We start from the raw sequence: 18183 nt of genomic DNA on the forward strand, positions 1-18183 counted from the left end.
ATGGATCGATCTAACAAGGAGATGAAACCGGGATGTTGTTTCCCGGTGCGCCTGGATCGGTCCATGAGGCGCAGCTTCAAATTTTCCAGGAGCTCTTCCTCTGATAAATTGATTAAAGGTGGGTACTACTGATAATTCCCTCTTCATTTCTTTGCCTATCATAATTTCGCGAGACAGTTATTAAATTTTGCGATGCATAAGTGAAATATGGTGTGACAAAATGTACAAGATTCTGGTGACATGCAAAGGGTAAAAGTTGAGGCTTGTCAAGAATGATATTAATTAATCTCTTCATTAAAATGTGAATATGTTGTGGTTTTAATTTTATCAGGTTCACCAAAGACTGGTGATACACCAAAATCGTGCTCAGGGGCACCAGTCAAGTCGCCCGGGCTGGTGGCATGCTTTGGGGAACTGTTGATTGATTTTGTGCCAACAGTTTCTGGAGTCTCACTGGCTGAAGCACCAGGTTTCAAGAAAGCTCCAGGTGGGGCTCCTGCTAATGTTGCTGTGGGAATTGCAAGGCTTGGAGGCTCCTCTGCTTTCATTGGCAAGGTTCCACAAGCAGCTCCAATACTTTTATCACTAAAAGTTCTTGAAATTTTTACTTTATTGCCAACTGGCTCCTCATGTGTTAGCTTTTTTTTTTTTCCTAGTATTGTTTGCTTTTTTGCTTAGATGCATTAGAATTGCTATGTGTGACAGTGTGAGGCATTCAAATATCTTCTAATAGGAATTCGATTTTCCTAAGGATCCTGGCTTTCGTACTTTGGTGGGGTCTTCGAAATCTTTTCCATGACCTATATTATGTTGAAAGCATATCTATCTAATCCGGTGATCGGCCTGCGGTAGCAATGGAACCGGGGAAATTTCATTTGAGGGATTGCAAAGCAATAGCTTGAATGTTTAAGGGGGCTTCATTGACGCACTGTTATACCTCAGAGGGTTAATAAGGAAATCTCAGTATTAGAAGAAGGCTGTATTGTTGCATTTTCATGGTTTAAAGGTCTTAATTGAAAATAATCCATCTCGTTATTTAAACATCTTGTATGTTTGCAGAATTGTCATTATCTTTCCTTGTCAGATAGGAATTTTACAAACTAATAAGCAAAATGACATGGGGTCAAGTCAATAGATCAATCAAATCTCCATCAAACTGTTGAGTCCTTAGATCATTGCCTCGTTACTTTAGCATCAGCAAGAATATCTGCTGCAAATTTCTCCAGAAAGTTCGACTGTCATGAACTGTTTAACAGCTCTGAGGTATTGGACCTGTGGTGGTAACAAATTAACAATACATGTTCAGGTGGGGCAAGACGAATTTGGTTATATGCTGTCTAATATTCTGAAGGAGAATAATGTGGACAACTCTGGCATGAGATTCGACTCACACGCAAGAACTGCGTTGGCCTTTGTCACCTTAAGGGCTGATGGCGAGCGGGAATTCATGTTCTTCCGCAATCCAAGCGCTGACATGCTTCTCACTGAAGCAGAACTCGACAAAGATCTCATCAGAAAGGTAACATATAAATCAGGCTGGCTGCTTAATTATCTAGAAATCAGAACAGGGCTATTTCTGAACTAATTGTTTCTTTCCATTCGGAGCCTGAGAATAATCCTAACTGTTTTCAAATCGTTAAAGAAATTCAAGTCTGATGTGCTCATCTGGGCAACTACATCTAAAGATTTTCAGTTCCGCAAGTGATCATAGCTGGTGGATACTCAATTACGTTGGATACACTTTTTTGTTTTTGTGGCATCATAGATACGTTTTCCCATCACCTTTTTATATTTTTAGTCATTTTTTTATCTTACATACGTCACGTCATAAAAAGTGTTACTGAATTATTCTGAATTTTTTTTCGAAATAATCTTCAATCCAAACACACTGATACACTTTTGTTCTTTGCAGTCCTGCATTTTTCACTACGGCTCGATCAGTTTGATTGAGGAACCATGTAGATCAACTCATCTTGCAGCTTTGAAAGTAGCCAAAGAGGCAGGTTGCATTCTCTCTTATGACCCAAATCTTAGGTTGCCCCTATGGCCATCAGCTGAGGCTGCTAGACAAGGCATCATGAGCATATGGGATCAAGCTGATGTTATTAAGGTACTCCTATCCCATGTCTACCAAGATTTTAGACTCAAGAAATACACTATTAATTATTTTAAGTACTACTAGTCATGCTCATTATATATGGAGGAATGCTAATTTGATTTCTGCATCCATTTTGGCGTCGCGAGTGAATTTCAGATAAGTGAGGAAGAAATCACATTCTTGACTGGAGGAGATGATGCTTACGATGACAATGTGGTGTTTAAAAAGCTTTACCATCCAAATCTTAAGCTTTTGCTTGTTACTGAAGGGCCAGAAGGCTGCCGATACTACACCAAGGTTGGCCTTAGATTAACCTCGGATATCTTGGTGAAATGAAAATATGCATATAAATCACGTGCAAAAGATTATTCAAAATCTTTATGCAGGAATTTCATGGAAGAGTTCATGGTGTAAAAGTCCAGGCAGTTGACACAACTGGTGCAGGGGATGCTTTTGTTGGCGGATTGTTGAACAGTTTGGCTACAGACCCTGATTTGTACAAGGTAAATAAAGCAGTATTTTCTACAACCTCACTTGCTAAATCAGGCTAGAAGAAGAAAATCTGGACAATGATTTGGACAAACATCAGATTTTTATCAAGTAACATAGGATCAGAAGTGTGGTTGCCTATCCAGAAAAGTAAATATATAAAGAAAACAGAAAAATATATATGATCAAATAACATATATAAAGAATCGAAACCAATTATATCAAATTGTTTGCAAAAGCTGTACCTATCAAGCGATCCAATAGAAAAAATAAGTTGGCTGGCCATGAAAAAGTGATTTTGAAACATACAGTTTCCCTTTTCAACTACATATGCCTCAAAGGAGTACCAATTGATGATTCTCATCAAGACGTGTGGACATAGGCCGAATGGTTGTCAGAAAACCGTTCGGGCCGATTTTATGCAAAATGCACAAAATATAACTTTGTATGCACACAGTATAATTCACTTTCAATAACGTGTAACTGTGCAATAAAATTTTATAAATCCAACACACAGTGTGAAAAATGATGTACAAGATGCAATCTGAACCTTACACATAGTTATAAAAAACATAGACCATTAAGTGTTATCAAATCTTTGATTTTGATTTTTTCTCTATTTTTGCAATAATGTAATTTAGATTTATTTGGAGCAATAACTAATTAAGAGGGAAATCTCACATATGAACCTCGTCAAAATGGCCAAATTGTTTCACTGAACAGAACCCTTCTGCTTCTTCTTTTTGAAGAATGTTCAAATTGTAATGTACCCCATGGTGCATAGACACTAGTTCTTAATTTTTGTTTTTTCCTTTTTGGCTGCAGGATGAGAAGAAATTACAAGAGGCCCTTTTGTTTGCCAACGGCTGTGGTGCAATTACTGTGACTGAGAAAGGAGCAATCCCAGCGCTCCCAACTAAAGAAGCAGTCTTCAAGATTTTGGATGCTGCTACTGCCTGATGGAAACCCCTCAGTTCCAAGTTCTATTTCTATATTCTGATGCAGCAGCCACATCTCACAAAATTTAGGCTTTTTTTTTTATGTCAAAATTTTGTCCGTCTTTCCTTCTTATGAACCAAATTGCTGCATGATTTGAGGTCCCCATATAATACTATCTACTTTGGTATGTAATGAAGCAAACTACTTGAATCCACTTTTTAACTTTTGGTATGAAATGAAGCCAATAGTAGACTTGCATTTTCTGCTGCATTATTTTATGCTTCATTTTGGAAGATCTTGCATTTTACAAAGGTGCTCTAAGTTTGATACTTATCTTAATGTATGCTAATTACCTCTTTGCAAAGGTCCCGCCAAAAAGACTAAAACCAATACTCCACTCTCTCTCTCTCTCTCTCTCTCTCTCTCTTGGAAATGCACTCTTTTAATTTTTTTTCCTTTTTTGGTTTAACTTTTTTAAGGATAAACATTGGATATATAGGCTAGTAGAGAAGAAGGGACAAAAAAAAACCACTTAAAATCTATTATTTTTTTTTTAGATAGATGATTTTTGTGATATAATGTATGTGAAATAAAAAGATGGTTGAGAAGATTAAAAAAAAAAAAAAAAGTGATTGGCAAATGTGTTTATGGTACAAGTAAAATATTTTTTTTTTTCTAAATAATCATGTGTCCAAACAAACCTTTTTTTTGGGTAAATTACTCATTACCCCCTTATGATTTTACTTAATGTTAGATGACCTCCCTAAGGTTGTAAAATAGCCATATAACTCTCCTGTAGTTTTATGTAAAGTGAAAAATAGAGAGAATGCACAATCAGTTATGATGTTAATACTAAACGCGCTTTAAAAGCATGTGTGATAAAATTTTAATATCCACATAATTCCTTTATGATTTGTATAAATATTCACTTTATTCCCCATGTAATTTTTGTACTTATCCACGTAATCTCTCTATACTTTTATACAAGGTGATTAAACCATCAATGAATTTAGCATTTAAGTAAGCACTATTGGTATTTCAACTAACCACATTACATAGGTTATTTTCCATCAAATTTCTGCTTTACACAAAATCATAAAGGATAAAGTCGATATTTTGAAACGTTAAGGAGATCATGTGACAATAAATGAAACAACAAAAGGGTTACATGTAATTTACCCTTTTTTTCTCTTTTTTTTAAAAAAAAATTTTGGTTTAGCAGAACTCTATACAGTAACACCTTATTTTCTAACCAAAAGCCAAGCCATGTCCCACAGCAAAGCCAAAACACCTAAACGACCAAACTTGTAAATGCCATCAACCATATACATCTCTACTTTTTACTTTCTTAGATCCGTTTGCTAATCAAATTCAATATTTTAATTTAATAAATTTAAATCTTAATATGTTCAGACGCGTTTGATAAGCAAAAAATCTGAATTAGTTAAGTGACACTACTGAATTTTCTAAATAAAGTTTGGTCTAAAAAATAAATAATAACTATTTACTTATCACTAAATGTGATATACACTCAAATGTATTAATACTTGACAATTCAATAACTTAACATTTCGAATTTCGAATTTAGTTTTCAAACTTCAGTTATATCAAACACACCCTTAATCAGTTGACTTCGCGAAATAACCCCTTAACTAAAACTTTTCTTCGTTGAATGTACATGGATTCTTCAGTCAACCAGCTCTTAAATTCACAAAGAAGAAAAGAGAAAATTTTAAAGCCCATTCAGTGGCGAAATAGATATATTAATATACCTCAGGGTAGACCCTATGAAAGATTTTCTTGATCGTATTCCATTGGGAATACGATGCCAAAATTAATAAAACTAACAACAATAATGCAATCACAGGTTCGTTTATCACTCTTGAGGCGTAATAATGCTCTCCGATTCTTGCTTTCCACAGTCTAGCAGCTATAGGCTATTTCATATTTGACATTGAAACAATCGTCATAATAAGCAGTCAGCTCGCTGCAGAGAAGAGTCTTCATCTGGCTAGGTCGTCAGTTCTTCAACACTAGCTTATTTCTTCTCTCCGGTGGTCCAATAAATAGCCCAGTCTCCACATCTGAAACTTCGCTACTCTCTGTACAAGGCACAATCTCTGTGTTCTCTTTTGATGTCTGTGGAGGCTCTGCTCCACACTAATTAAAAAACACGCACACGGAAAAAAAAAAAAAGAGAAAAAAAAAAAAAAAAACAAATGCGAAGATCAGTTATTTGAACGGCGGCCCTTTCAGTTTTAGCTGTAGGAAAATTTCCTGAAACATTACAAGAGACTGGAGTCCCAGCTGTTTGGTTGATTTGTATACAGAAATTTACAGAATATATCCTCAGATCAGAAAAGAGAAACATGTCCAGACCCAGCAAGATAAGCCACGTACTAAACGAAATAAGAAAAGGAACTGACCTTCTCCAATAACTTGTCATTTTCAGCTTCCAGGACTTTTTCCTGGATGATAAAGAACAAAGAAAGGCGTTACAGATGCAAAAGTGAGTACACTACATCCACAGATGTACGTATAATAAAAATCCATATAACAAGTGGACATATAGGTTGGCGTTGACTACAAAATAGGATCTGTCATTTGAAAATCTGAATAGATGCTTTACCCAGGGTTGTTTTTGGTTTTGGCATTTCTACTTCTTTTCCAGAAGCTTTTAAGCCATTTTCCCAACACCATTGTTTTGCTCTTTAGCCAACAACGATTGAAGGAAAATAGAGATGTAAATGATCCAAGGAATTGTTTTGCATCTACTCGTAGCACTTGAGAGACTGAATTACGTTGTTTTAAACATTGAGTACCAAAGATGAGATTCAATAAAACCTTTAGGGACCATTTCAATAATTATATTATTCTTCTGCCAAAAACCCAAATGTAGAATGGAAATCTCAAATAGAAAAAACTTCAGCCATGTCTACCTTTTCTTTTAATTTTTCAATTTGTTCCTGGAACACTTGCATCTGAATGTGCACAAGAATTAAAAATGTCAGATTCTGTATATCATATTTTCTCAAGAGCAGTCTGAAGTATCTTGTTTTAATAAGAAAGACCTTTCTTGCTCGAATGCAGTTCACACTTCGTTCTAATTGGCGCTCCAACTGCTGCAGTTCCTCAACCGTGCACGAAACTAAGCCTTCCCCCAAAAGTTTCCTACAGCATTTTAACGTTCACTGGTAAAGGCCAACTTTCTATAAACCAGGTGAATGACTAAGCAAGAGTTCCCACGATAATTTCAGATTAGGCTAATAAAACCTTTTGGAAGCTTCAAGGAGCTCTATCTTCTTCACCATGCTTGCAGTTTCCTGTTTCAGTTGCTTCAATATAAAAGAAAAGGTACAATCAACAAGTTTGTTCTCAAGGTGTGAATCAAAGTTGCATTGACATACAGCAGCTTCATGCATGCTAAATCTCGATTCAACTGAAAGTACCGAGGAGAGACAGACCTGCATATTCTGTTCTGCTGAGGGGTTGTTAGCTCGAACATCTTTTGCATGCTTCTGATAGCGTTCTATTATCTCCTTCATGCTAAAAATTGTGCATATTCCAGCGTAAATGCAATTAGTACTTATCCTTTACCCCCATTAATGCATATGAAATGAAGGGACACGGTTATCAGATCTCACGTTCTCTGAAAGCGCAGATTAAGGCATTAAGTTGTTCTATCACATGTCAAGAAGAGTAGATCATCAAGCATAAAAACCTGAAGTCACAATACCACTCTCTAGAGGAGAGGGACACAAAAAGGACGAAATCAACAACCGGGTTGTACCCAAAGCTCCTTTGTGATTGGTGAACCCTGACTCTCGGTCTCTAGCATTGCACTATAGTATGCTATGTTTGTATTCATTTAGCTTGCTATTAACATACTTTATAGCTTATAGTAACAATCCCACTGTTTCACAAGCCAAAATTAGTTCTTTGATGATTTTTCTACTCATGAACTAAATGGGGAGATTTATTTTATGCAGGATGTACGTGCACTATTAGCTACTTGATTCCTTTTTATAGTTTTTATGGGGGATGGGTTTGCTAGTTCATATATGCATTTTTGTAAACTAAGTTATTCGCATTAACATGGTAAACTACCTAGCAAGCACTTCATATGGCACATTGCATCATTCTTCAAAAGGCATCAGTTCATACTCTTTAAGTTTTTAACTCTGCCTGATTTCTAAATTTATGTTTCCGGAAACCTCCACCATTGCTTTCTTAAATCACCACACTTTGTATTTTCTCAAGCAGTGTGTCTACATTTTTAACTACTTATGTTTATCTCCTTTTCTTGGTGATTGTTCTAGCTACATATCACTAAACTGCCGCCAAGTATATGTTACCATGTGGTCTCTAAGTACATGTTACCGCTAGCTACATGTGGCCAATAACCTCTCTTGATTTTTGCTGTTGCAATATCCCACTCACTTGCACATATTTATCTCGTCGCTCAACTTATTTTTCACTTGCGAAAATAATCCGCGCTTCCGGATAGACTTTTTTCATCGCCCAATTTGATGTCATTGACAATTCACTTTGTGATTTTCACAATCACAATTCAACAGACAGGATATCATAACATTCTCAATCAATCTGATAATTCTTGAACCAATCTTATGGTCCAATCCTCACAAACTAGACACTCCATGGCCAACCTTGTGGTCTAACTTGATCAACTAATTTCTTTGCAATCTAACAGCGAAAAACACCCACAATTAACCCTCATAATCGAGTCATCTTCAATGTCTACAGGCACCCCAAAATCAATTTCTTGAACCTAAGGTGCTGATACCAAATATAGAACCCAAAAAAATATATAGGAGACATATTTGACAAAATCAATATGAGGAGAGGCAATTCACACACATAAAAATATGTATGGGAGAAAAGGAATAATACCAGCAATATATCTTTTAATCATATCATAAGAACAAGACTCGCATTCCTTCACTCTTCCCAACTAAACATAATAATATGACTCCCTATTTATAAATTAAATGACTTAATAAACACGTCTTACAACTATAAGAAATTTTCTAATAAAATACTAATTCTTAAACAATAAAACTATCATAACTTGACTTTAATAGAATTACTAAAACGGTAACTTGACTAAAATACTACTAAATAATAATATGAAAATTTGTAATTTTGAATCTTGATTTAATATACCAACAACCATTTTAAGGAGAAAAGGAACTTAAACATTGTATTCTATTGTCAAAGTTCAAAATTTTCTGAGCTTCTTATATTTAAATCTGCAAACTACCCCAGTACCCCCTTTAGTGGCTTTTTTTTCCCTTTTTGGGATTTTTTGTTTTGAAAGGTGTTTTTTTGTTGTTTTTTTTTGGGGTGTTGGAAGGTGAATCCTCTTTCTCAAGTAAATCCAAGAATCTTTAATTGGCCTAAAATCTTGTGGACTTCAACATTTGAACTAATAAGAGTTGTCTAAATTATTTAAGCTTTTTGAATTATTATGGAAACTAAGACACAAAGTAATCAACTCATGAAATTTCTTTCTATATATGATCAGTGTCATGATAAAATTTCATCTTTCTTCTCTTGAAACTCAATATATGAACTTATTGCATAACTCTCCTTAAAATTTCATCTTTTTGTACCAGCTATCTATTTAAGACCAGTTGACTCGTACCAACCATTCTGAGGATAGTAAAATGTAACGACGGAAACATATTCAATAGCTCTTACTTTGTATACGCCAACATACAGGTCATTAGGGATGGCAGTGGGTTGAATACCCTCGAAAGTTCCCTCTTACCAAACTCCAACCTACATATTTAAATCTTTTATCAAACCCTATCGGGTAATCTTATGGGTTTTAACTCTCATTATCAAACCCTTTCGCTTCGAGTTCAGATTAATTATATGGTACCCTCTACCCAACTGAAACGTATTCAATATCTCTTACTTTGTATATGACAACATACATGTCATTAGGGACGGCAACGGATCCGATACCCTCAAAAATTTCTCTTATCAAATCCTAATGCGCATATTTAAATCTTTTATCAACCCCTATCAGGTAATCCTACGGGTTTTAACTCTCATTACCAAATCCTTTCATTTCAAGTTTAGATTAACTATATAGTACCCTCTACCTGCTAATCTGAATAGTTCAAAAAAAGGAATTAACTTTAAATCAAACTAAAATTAATGCATATCATGTTAAATCAATACTGCATTGAATTTTAAACTTGGGTAGAGCCATAGAGAAATCATCATCTTATGAAGGATAAATATAACAATCTTCTAAACATGTACAAGGAATTGTACATAAAACATGACAGTTAACAATCTACAAGACAAATATGTGTCCCAAATAAATACAAACTAAAGAGAAGAAACAACTTCTACAGAGGTATCAATTATTATATATATATATATATATATATATATCGGGTATCGAGAATCGAGAATCGAGAATCGAGTTTTTAGGATTTTTTTTTACAATCTTATCAGGTTACCCACAATAATTACTCATCAATACCAAACTCTAACGAATTATCCATCGATCGGATTAACCATCAGTCACATTTTACCCTGCCCGCTGCCATCCCTACATATCATGTAAATAGCTAGAAATTTTAACACTAATAATCCTTTTAGAGAGTTATTAAACTTCTGTTCTACTATTAAAAAGAATTCATGATCCAACAATGTGATTAATGTGTTATGCACATGGTCTGGTCAACATTTAAGACTCAAAACCATACTTGAGGCCATGGACTTGTAGGCATGTCAGGTACTTTCTTACAAGTTTAAACTTGGGGCTAATGCACATATAATAGAGTCTGCGTGAGTATAGAGTAATATCCACTTTTGTAGTTTGGAATGCTTGTTGCTCATTCCGTGAAGTTAAGACCTAAAGGGTTGACGTTTTTCTTTTTTTGGGACAATTCTAACGTGATGAATTGAATTCTTAAGTTTCTTGTTTGCATGTCAGGCTATCTGATCTTTTTCATAACTATACATGTCATCAAAGAAGTTCAGTGAACATTGAGATCTTAGATAATACATGTATTTGATGTATGCCAATTTGTATTATATTGAAGTCAATTCGCTTGTCCATTATTTCAACAAGTTTCATCAGATGTTGTTTGTGTGTTTTAATGTCTATTGGGATCAAGTTGTATTGTATTTGTGAAAAAAAGGTTTTGTGGCAATAAATGTGAATACATACAATTAAATGGAAAATTAAATATATTTTAAATGTACTAGCGAGTTCTCAATAGAAACCCATCACAAAATCTTTGTAAAAGCTAAGTTGGGAACTATCAGAACATCTAATATCTGAGAGTAATATTCTAGAGAAATTTGCAATCAGGGGTAATCAACTATTGGCATGTCAAAAAGACTTTAATTTAATGGATAAAGTTGAGACCTAATGATTTAGAAATTCTGGGTTCAAATCCCCTCTTCCCCCTTCCCACTTCTTAGATCTCGCCCCCCTCTTCAAGAAAAAAAAAACTATTGACGCAATTAAAAAAACTTGATTCAATCAACTAAATCTCTTTTTCACATATTATATGCATTTTCCACGTGATGATTTGTCGTAAGTTCCCTAAAGTTATGCCTCTACAAGATCACTTGAGTTTTTTTTTGCCTTCCTTTTTTAGGCTATCACTTGACTTTATTATCATGGTTATACTAGTGCGTGAGATACGCACTATGTGTGTGCATATTTTAGAAAAAAGAAAATAATAAAAAAGATATAGAATAAAAAATAAGTTGGAGATTTTTGGGAGGTGATGCAATGTCCATTAGTGGATTAGTTAATCAGTTAATCCGGGAGTGCAGTGACACTTCTGTAATGGTAGTTATGTAGAAGTGGGAGATTTTACAAATAAGATGTAAATAGATAATAGTAAATGATGTGGATAGATAATGATAAATGTTGAAAAGGTATTTTTGGAAGGGTAAATATTAAACATTTTTTGTTAACACCAAACCCTTAGTTACGCTTTATCATATAGTAAGATAATTAAGTGAAGAAGGTAATAAAGCAAATACTTTTATGATAATTTGAAAGTTCAGTCTACAAGGGTCTGAATTACATACATGCTGCTTGGTTACCAAAAGGAAAATGACTTGATTAAAATATGATTTCTTGGAACCAGAACATATCTTACTCAAATGAATAGCTAATGGCACTTAATAGAGAGTCAAGAAGCATTTGTAAGGGATTTTAAGTGGTTGGACAAATAAAATATCATGAATCAAAGATTATATCAAAATCAACCAAATACCGTAGTCATTTGATTGGAAAAGAAATTAGACCTTCCATAAAAGTACCAAAAATCACATAACTATTCAATGAAGGCAAATTCTCGTACTCAGAGATAGAATATCTCGTTGTAACCTTAATCCACTTGAGTTAGAATATCACCATCTTACAAAAAGGATGACTCTATGCGTATGGTTTGTAATTTGCCTCCTCAATTCAAGAATAAGTTAAAGAGATTTTAGAACTGTAAGCACGTATAACAATCTCACATAAACACAGAATAAACATTTAAATTCAAGAGCTAGATTACATCATGACATAGAATACATTTATTCCTAAGGGCCTTCGAACTAAGCTTAATTTAATTCAAAAAAAAAAAGGAAGAAGATTGAATGAAATCTCATACAAATTTACAAGTCTATTGTAAAAACAAGTGAAAAAGAGTCCTTTGCATTTTATATAATGATCTCAAACACATACACAAAGGTGCTTTTGAAAGTACAAAATTAAAAGCTGAGTTTTGCATGCTTATAATAGGATTTGTTTCCTTCATTCGAGTCCATAAGTTAAAGTAAGGGTTGTTTGTGCATGGACATCTACAATGTCTTCTGTTCTTAAATAGGAACTTGAATTCCCCCAGGAACAAGGAAAAAAGAGAACTCGGGCTTACTCATGCCTCAAACATTAGTAATGATGACCTTCCTTTGTACGAATCTTTCTTTGTACTTTAAACATTTAATGCTTTATTGGAGTCATTCAAGTATAAACGAGTTTAATCAAATCCAACATTTTAGTATTCAAACTTGTTTGATTTAACGAGTTTGAAATCTTGTTTAACTTTGGCTTATTTAGTTGTTGAACCAAATTTGAATGAGTTTTTTTATCGACCTTAAAAGTTATTGAACACAAAAAGTTGTTCAACTCAAACTTGACTAATTAGCGAATCAAACTCAAACAAGCTTTTACCAAGCCAAACTCCATTTGAATATCGAGTAGTTTGACTCATCTTGCAACCCTAAAGTCACTAGATCCATGCATTTATTTCTCAAGAAGATGCAAACCAATTGATTGTGCTTCATAAAGTTAGGATCATTTTGGACAAATAGTGTTTATTTGAACCAAACAATGGACAAATAGTATTTAGATTTCTTGAAGATACCATTAGCTAGTAGCGTAGTAGTTGTATTAACCTGGCTCCTTAAATCATAACCTATGATGCGTACTAGGCATGCTGCCTAAGAATTTTGCAAACACTTATTAAGACTGGCCCAAATTGTTATAAAGCCTTGGCTGTTATTTCTTCTTTGACAATTCTTTAGAAGCTTAGTACCAAGACTTGGCCATCTTATAAATGACTGACATGTTTGAGATAAAAGAACCATACCACTTTTCCTTTTTTTTTTTTTTTTGCCTTTTGGTTGAAGTTGATTATTAGGATTTGAACGAATTTTCAGTAGCAAAAGATCCAGCCATATTTTTCGGGGATTCTAGATTTATTCTACCATAGCACCTTTGATGCCAAGACTGACTTCTCATGATGAGTCCTTCACTCAACATTTTCCTCACCATTTTACTAATCTCCTAATTCAGTTTAGCACCAATAGCAGTAGTGATCTCATCCAATTTTCCTTCTAGATGGGAGTCCTGTCACCCTAATATTTTATGCAAATAAAATACATGTAATTTTGTGAGTCACTTTTACCACTTTAATGCTTGCAAATTTTCAACCACTTAACAAGCACAATAGTGTATATGACCACTCTTCTGCTCTTTTCACACACACAAAGAAACAATTAGTGCACAATAGTGTGTAAATTGGGGAATCAAACCATAAAGATAATGACACGTGCATAAGCATAGAAGATTAGCAAAACATATAGCTTGAGAATAGGGGTAACTATAAAAGTTTATTCAAGCATTAGAAGCAAGGCAATGGCTACAAATACTCACTAATCTTCGAAAAAGGATGACACCATCAACAAGAGCACATGGGCAATCTCATTGGGTACTTTGAAAAAGCACGCCATAAAGACAAGGGAAGATCAAAGGAAGGGATTCTTGTGATTAATTTGCAAGATTTTATTTCATAAAAAGTACTAAACTATCTCAAGGCACATAATAGATTGAACTCCGCACAAATATTTTCTACACAAAAGATTCCGTTGGGGTGGTGGTGAGGGTGCAGCTCAAGTTATGGCCTGTTTCAAGCAGTACACCGAATATTGCAACAACAACAAACAAGGACTATTGCTACTTCCTTTGCCAACTGGCTTCAAGACTTGGCCTTGAAATTCTAGTCAACTTTACTCCACAAAGCTGCTAATTGGTTGATTGTCAAGGTCGGTTTCTTTCTTTTCAACATCATGTGTGTCTGGTTAATTTTGCTTAGTGGGTTTCAATCATTAAATTGCTTGCTCTAATAGGATTATACAACCCTGATTGCGAAAAGCTTTAAGCCCAGATATATCCTCGTTCTATATAGTGCATAGTTGTGCCTAATGATGCAAAGCCTTAAGCTCAGATGTGTACTCGCAGCCATATTTTTCTGCAGCTAAATCATGACGCAAAGTTGAGAACTTTGTCAGCCAAGATTCAACCTTGAATTTTCTCTCTTCTGTTTCCTATGTAAGCACGATTATATACTGTATCTGTTCTCCTGTACGGAATGATACGAGCATAGCATGAAAATGAAGTTTCATTTCAGCAAATTTGGGAAAGAAAAATATAGAACAAACCACAGAAGGGCCGAGCCTGTACTCCTTTTGAGCTCTTGACATTCAAGAAAAGAGAGACCCTCAAGATATAGGTGCAAAAGAAAGCTAAATCTATTTGTGATGTGACAATTTGCAAAGGAAAAGTGCCAGGAAGTTATCTCGGATGAATTGAAAAAGGAAAAGTTTGGGTAATTAAGCAAGATAAGATCCGAAGAAACCTGAGGAATAAAACAAATGGAGAGCCCTACTGAGAAAATACTCATATTCATGTTACAAAGTTAACATATTGCATGAATTGGGACAAATGTAAAGACGGGTATCAAACAAGCACAAAAAACCAAAATGGCCCTTTCTTGAAAATGAGGAGAATAAAATTTAATTCAGGAGAAGAGCAATTTGCGCTAGCTACAGTAGTAAGGTAAAAAAAAAAAAAAAAAAAGGAGGTAATTACCTTGAACTACCAAATTCATAGAGCTTGCCTCTGGGAGAGAAGATGATAAGTGCAACTTCAGCATCACAAAGAACTGAAAGCTCGAAAGCCTTTTTCAGCAGGCCATTTCTCCTCTTGGAGAAGGTCACTTGCCTGCTTGTGGCGTTTTCTATACGCCTCATCTGAGTCTTCCCTCTCACCATCTTTACACCTTGTGAATAAACAGAACCAAGAGGTTATCAGATCAAGAAACAAGAAGAACAAAGCAAGAAGAAGATAAGTGGTAATAGTGTATTAATGTATTTTTTGGACGATAGAAAACGATGAAACAAAAGGATATTATGTATGGAATAAAGTTTCCAAGAATGGCCGAGAAGTTGTAGGAGAATCAAAGCAAGAGATTATAGGCAGTGAGAATCAAAGAGAGCTTACAAAATTGGCAAAAACCCAGAGAACCTTTTGGCTGTAGGCAAAGAGGAGATATGCCTACAAAAGGGAAGAAACCAAACTCCTCAAGTCTCACCTGTACCTGTTTTTCTTTGCCTACTCCTTTTTCTTCTTTTAGAAGGAAAATTGTAGCATGTGAGAGAGAAGAATGAGGAGAGAGCCAAAAATCCAGAAAAACTAGATAACGAGAAAAGCTTAAGAGGGTAGGTGTTATTGATTGATTGATTCTCAGTGCCTTTTTTTGGTAAATTCCATCATAGAAAGGGTAACAGTTGTGAAGACTGAAACTCTCTCACTAGCTAGTTTCCCTCCTCGTTCATATACCCTCTCTTTCCTTTCTCTTATCCAATTATTATATTCTTCCAACCCCACCTTTGAAAAAGAAAGAAATCATTTATATTACTATAAGAGATTTTTTTAACGGGGGTCAATTCATTCAACAATTTTAATATATTTAAATTTCACATAATTTATGATACATATATATATATATATGTAGACACACATAATTATTATTTTTTTAATTTATTCTCTTTTTTTAATTAATCTTATATTTTTAAAAATCTAACCCCTCAATTAGCGAGTTTTGAATAAACACTCGTTCGAATTAGATAAATCGATTGGACAGTCGTTAGACGGAAGCTTGTTAGTGTTGTTATAATACTACTGCTTCTATATGCTTATATTAAGTATATCTTATCTTTGGAAGAAAACCTCATCCTTTGCTTGTTTTAGTAACATCCGTCTCAAACCCCCAAGTTGGTAAAATGCCCTCTTAAAAAGGCAAAGGAACTTATAATAACAGGTACTAACAAAAGTTCTTTTTGCCCTTTTTTTTTTTTGTTTAACTAAAAGCCTAAATGAACAAAAATAATACACTAGCTAGTAAATGAAGATCAAAAGTGAAAGAGAGAGAAAAAGTAGAAGTATTACGTTAGTAGGCATGATATATAATAGTACGAGCGTGTGGTGCACCCGTCTGGTCTAATGGTGGTTCAGTCTTCATCAGGTTTCCTCCGGCTCAGTTGGGCCACCCCATAGAGTAGGTTTTCTCTCCCCTTAGGAGTAGGAATAGGTTAGACTAGATTAGATGTGCCGTTAAACTAAAAAAAAAAAAAAAGGCATGATATATAATAGTACGCATGGTATAGCCGGGATGAAGTGGGGGCAGTAGTACTAAATTGTGGTGTCCGTACAATGTTAGCAAGATGTCGAGGTCCATAGGACAAGTACGTAGTCCAAACAACCAATGAAAATTCGAAAGCGCATGAGGCTTTGATAATTTTTAAGCAAACTTGTCATGGCAAGAAGTCAGCAACTAAGAAACAGACCTCACGGGTCACTTCACATGGGGGACCTCTGTGGTCCTCCTGTCACCTGCCTTTGTTGCTGTTTTAGCCTTCCCTTGTACATGGACAGACTATTGCTACCACTCCTAGTCTACTGGTGCTAGAGCTTCTTTTTTTTTTTTTTTTTTTTGGGGGGTGGTGGGGGGAATACGATAAATTCTACGGATAATTATAGAAACCTCTCCTAAAATTTCTAATAATGAGTTTTTGACTATTCTAATAAGAAGGTTTCAAAAATTACTCCTACTTTTCTTGTCCATTTAAAATGATAATATTAACCTTAGTAATTTTAATAAAACTCTCTTGTTATCATGTTTTGCAAAGGATGGATTTTATAATTTTTTTTTTATGTTTTTCCTTCTTATTCATTTATCTTATAATTCATTAGAAATATAGAATAGCTATCAATGTTGTCCCTAATATCTATCCAAATTAAACTTTAAACTAGTAATATTTTTTTGATAACTTTTAATATCATCCAATTTTTTTGTAGCTCTTTTTTTTGTATCAAAATCAAGAATTAGTCAACAATGATTAAAAACAAATAGCCCAAAATTACTACTAAGTTATGATAGTTCCATCAACAAACTAGTCCATAAACTTTTATTCAAAAAAAAGTCCATAAACTTTAAAAGAAACAAATTAGCACTTTTTTCTCTATCGTAAAAAGAATTTATATTGCCAATAAAGCATTATAAAATGTACCCTATTATAGCAAAAAATTTATTGTTATAGTTGATTATCAAATAACAAACATTGGCATGAATAAATTAACATTCTTTTTGTTTAGAAGAGCAAATTGAACTTTGTAAGATAAGGGCATTTTAGGATATTCATTAAATTTTCTACTCTATTTTAAAGTTTGGTTACCAAAGTGTCAAATCAAGGGAGGTAAGTATAATTTTTAAAATGTCAAGGGAACTAAGTGAAATAGTAAGAAACCTCAATGGAGGCTTTTGATATTATCCATAAATTCTATTTTACATTTACATTTACTCTACATTAAGGAAAAAGGATGGATTCAAGAGTGCCAATAGGGAATTCGGAGAGGATTGAACCGCCACCGGACCAGATGTGTGTTTTTGTACTCGCTGATGAAATTTTCAAGAAATCTTGGACAATAATACAGGTCAAGGGATTCGATTTACACCTAAAAAGAGTTAAAAACTCTCCTTGGTGACCAATTACTCTAGGTGTAGTTTGTTTGCTATAGCTTAATTGCTTTAGACTTTTTTTTTCCTTTTTTCTTTTTCCTGGCTCTAAAATGTTCACCCCATTTGAAAATTTGAACAGGGCATGAGCACAATTTGGGATTGAAAGTTAATTGAAAAAATTTAATGGTATTATTCACTGTGATATTTTTTACGTGATATATGTGAAATAAAAAAAAATAATCGAGAAAAGTATTCTGTGAATAATATATCATGCGTTCCTAAAATGCCCAAAAGTTTTGAAATAGA

General features: G+C 34.3%; 2 protein-coding genes across 3 annotated transcripts; one reads left to right on the plus strand and one right to left on the minus strand.

Moving 5' to 3' along the window:
- LOC113760323 (probable fructokinase-7) lies at positions 1-3547 on the plus strand. Its single transcript, XM_027302876.1, has 7 exons — positions 1-118; positions 332-555; positions 1307-1519; positions 1913-2110; positions 2255-2395; positions 2485-2601; positions 3413-3547. The coding sequence occupies exons 1-7, from the start codon at positions 1-3 to the stop codon at positions 3545-3547; spliced, it is 1146 nt and encodes a 381-aa protein (XP_027158677.1).
- A 1706-nt stretch (positions 3548-5253) lies between these two features.
- On the minus strand, positions 5254-15682 carry LOC113761021 (MADS-box protein SOC1). Of its 2 annotated transcripts, XM_027303819.1 has the most exons (8): positions 15360-15681; positions 14949-15138; positions 6991-7072; positions 6800-6861; positions 6598-6697; positions 6466-6507; positions 5953-5994; positions 5254-5686 (listed from the first exon to the last, which is right to left on the minus strand). In XM_027303819.1, the coding sequence occupies exons 2-8, from the start codon at positions 15128-15130 to the stop codon at positions 5546-5548; spliced, it is 651 nt and encodes a 216-aa protein (XP_027159620.1). In that variant the 5' UTR covers positions 15131-15138; positions 15360-15681; the 3' UTR covers positions 5254-5545. The 2 variants fall into 2 exon arrangements, with proteins under 2 accessions (XP_027159620.1, XP_027159621.1); XM_027303820.1 differs by lacking the exon at positions 6466-6507 and having other exon boundaries at positions 15360-15682.
- Between the last annotated feature and the right edge of the window lie 2501 nt (positions 15683-18183).

Source organism: Coffea eugenioides, chromosome 2 (genome assembly GCF_003713205.1).
Source record: "Coffea eugenioides isolate CCC68of chromosome 2, Ceug_1.0, whole genome shotgun sequence".
Lineage (NCBI taxonomy): Eukaryota > Viridiplantae > Streptophyta > Magnoliopsida > Gentianales > Rubiaceae > Coffea > Coffea eugenioides.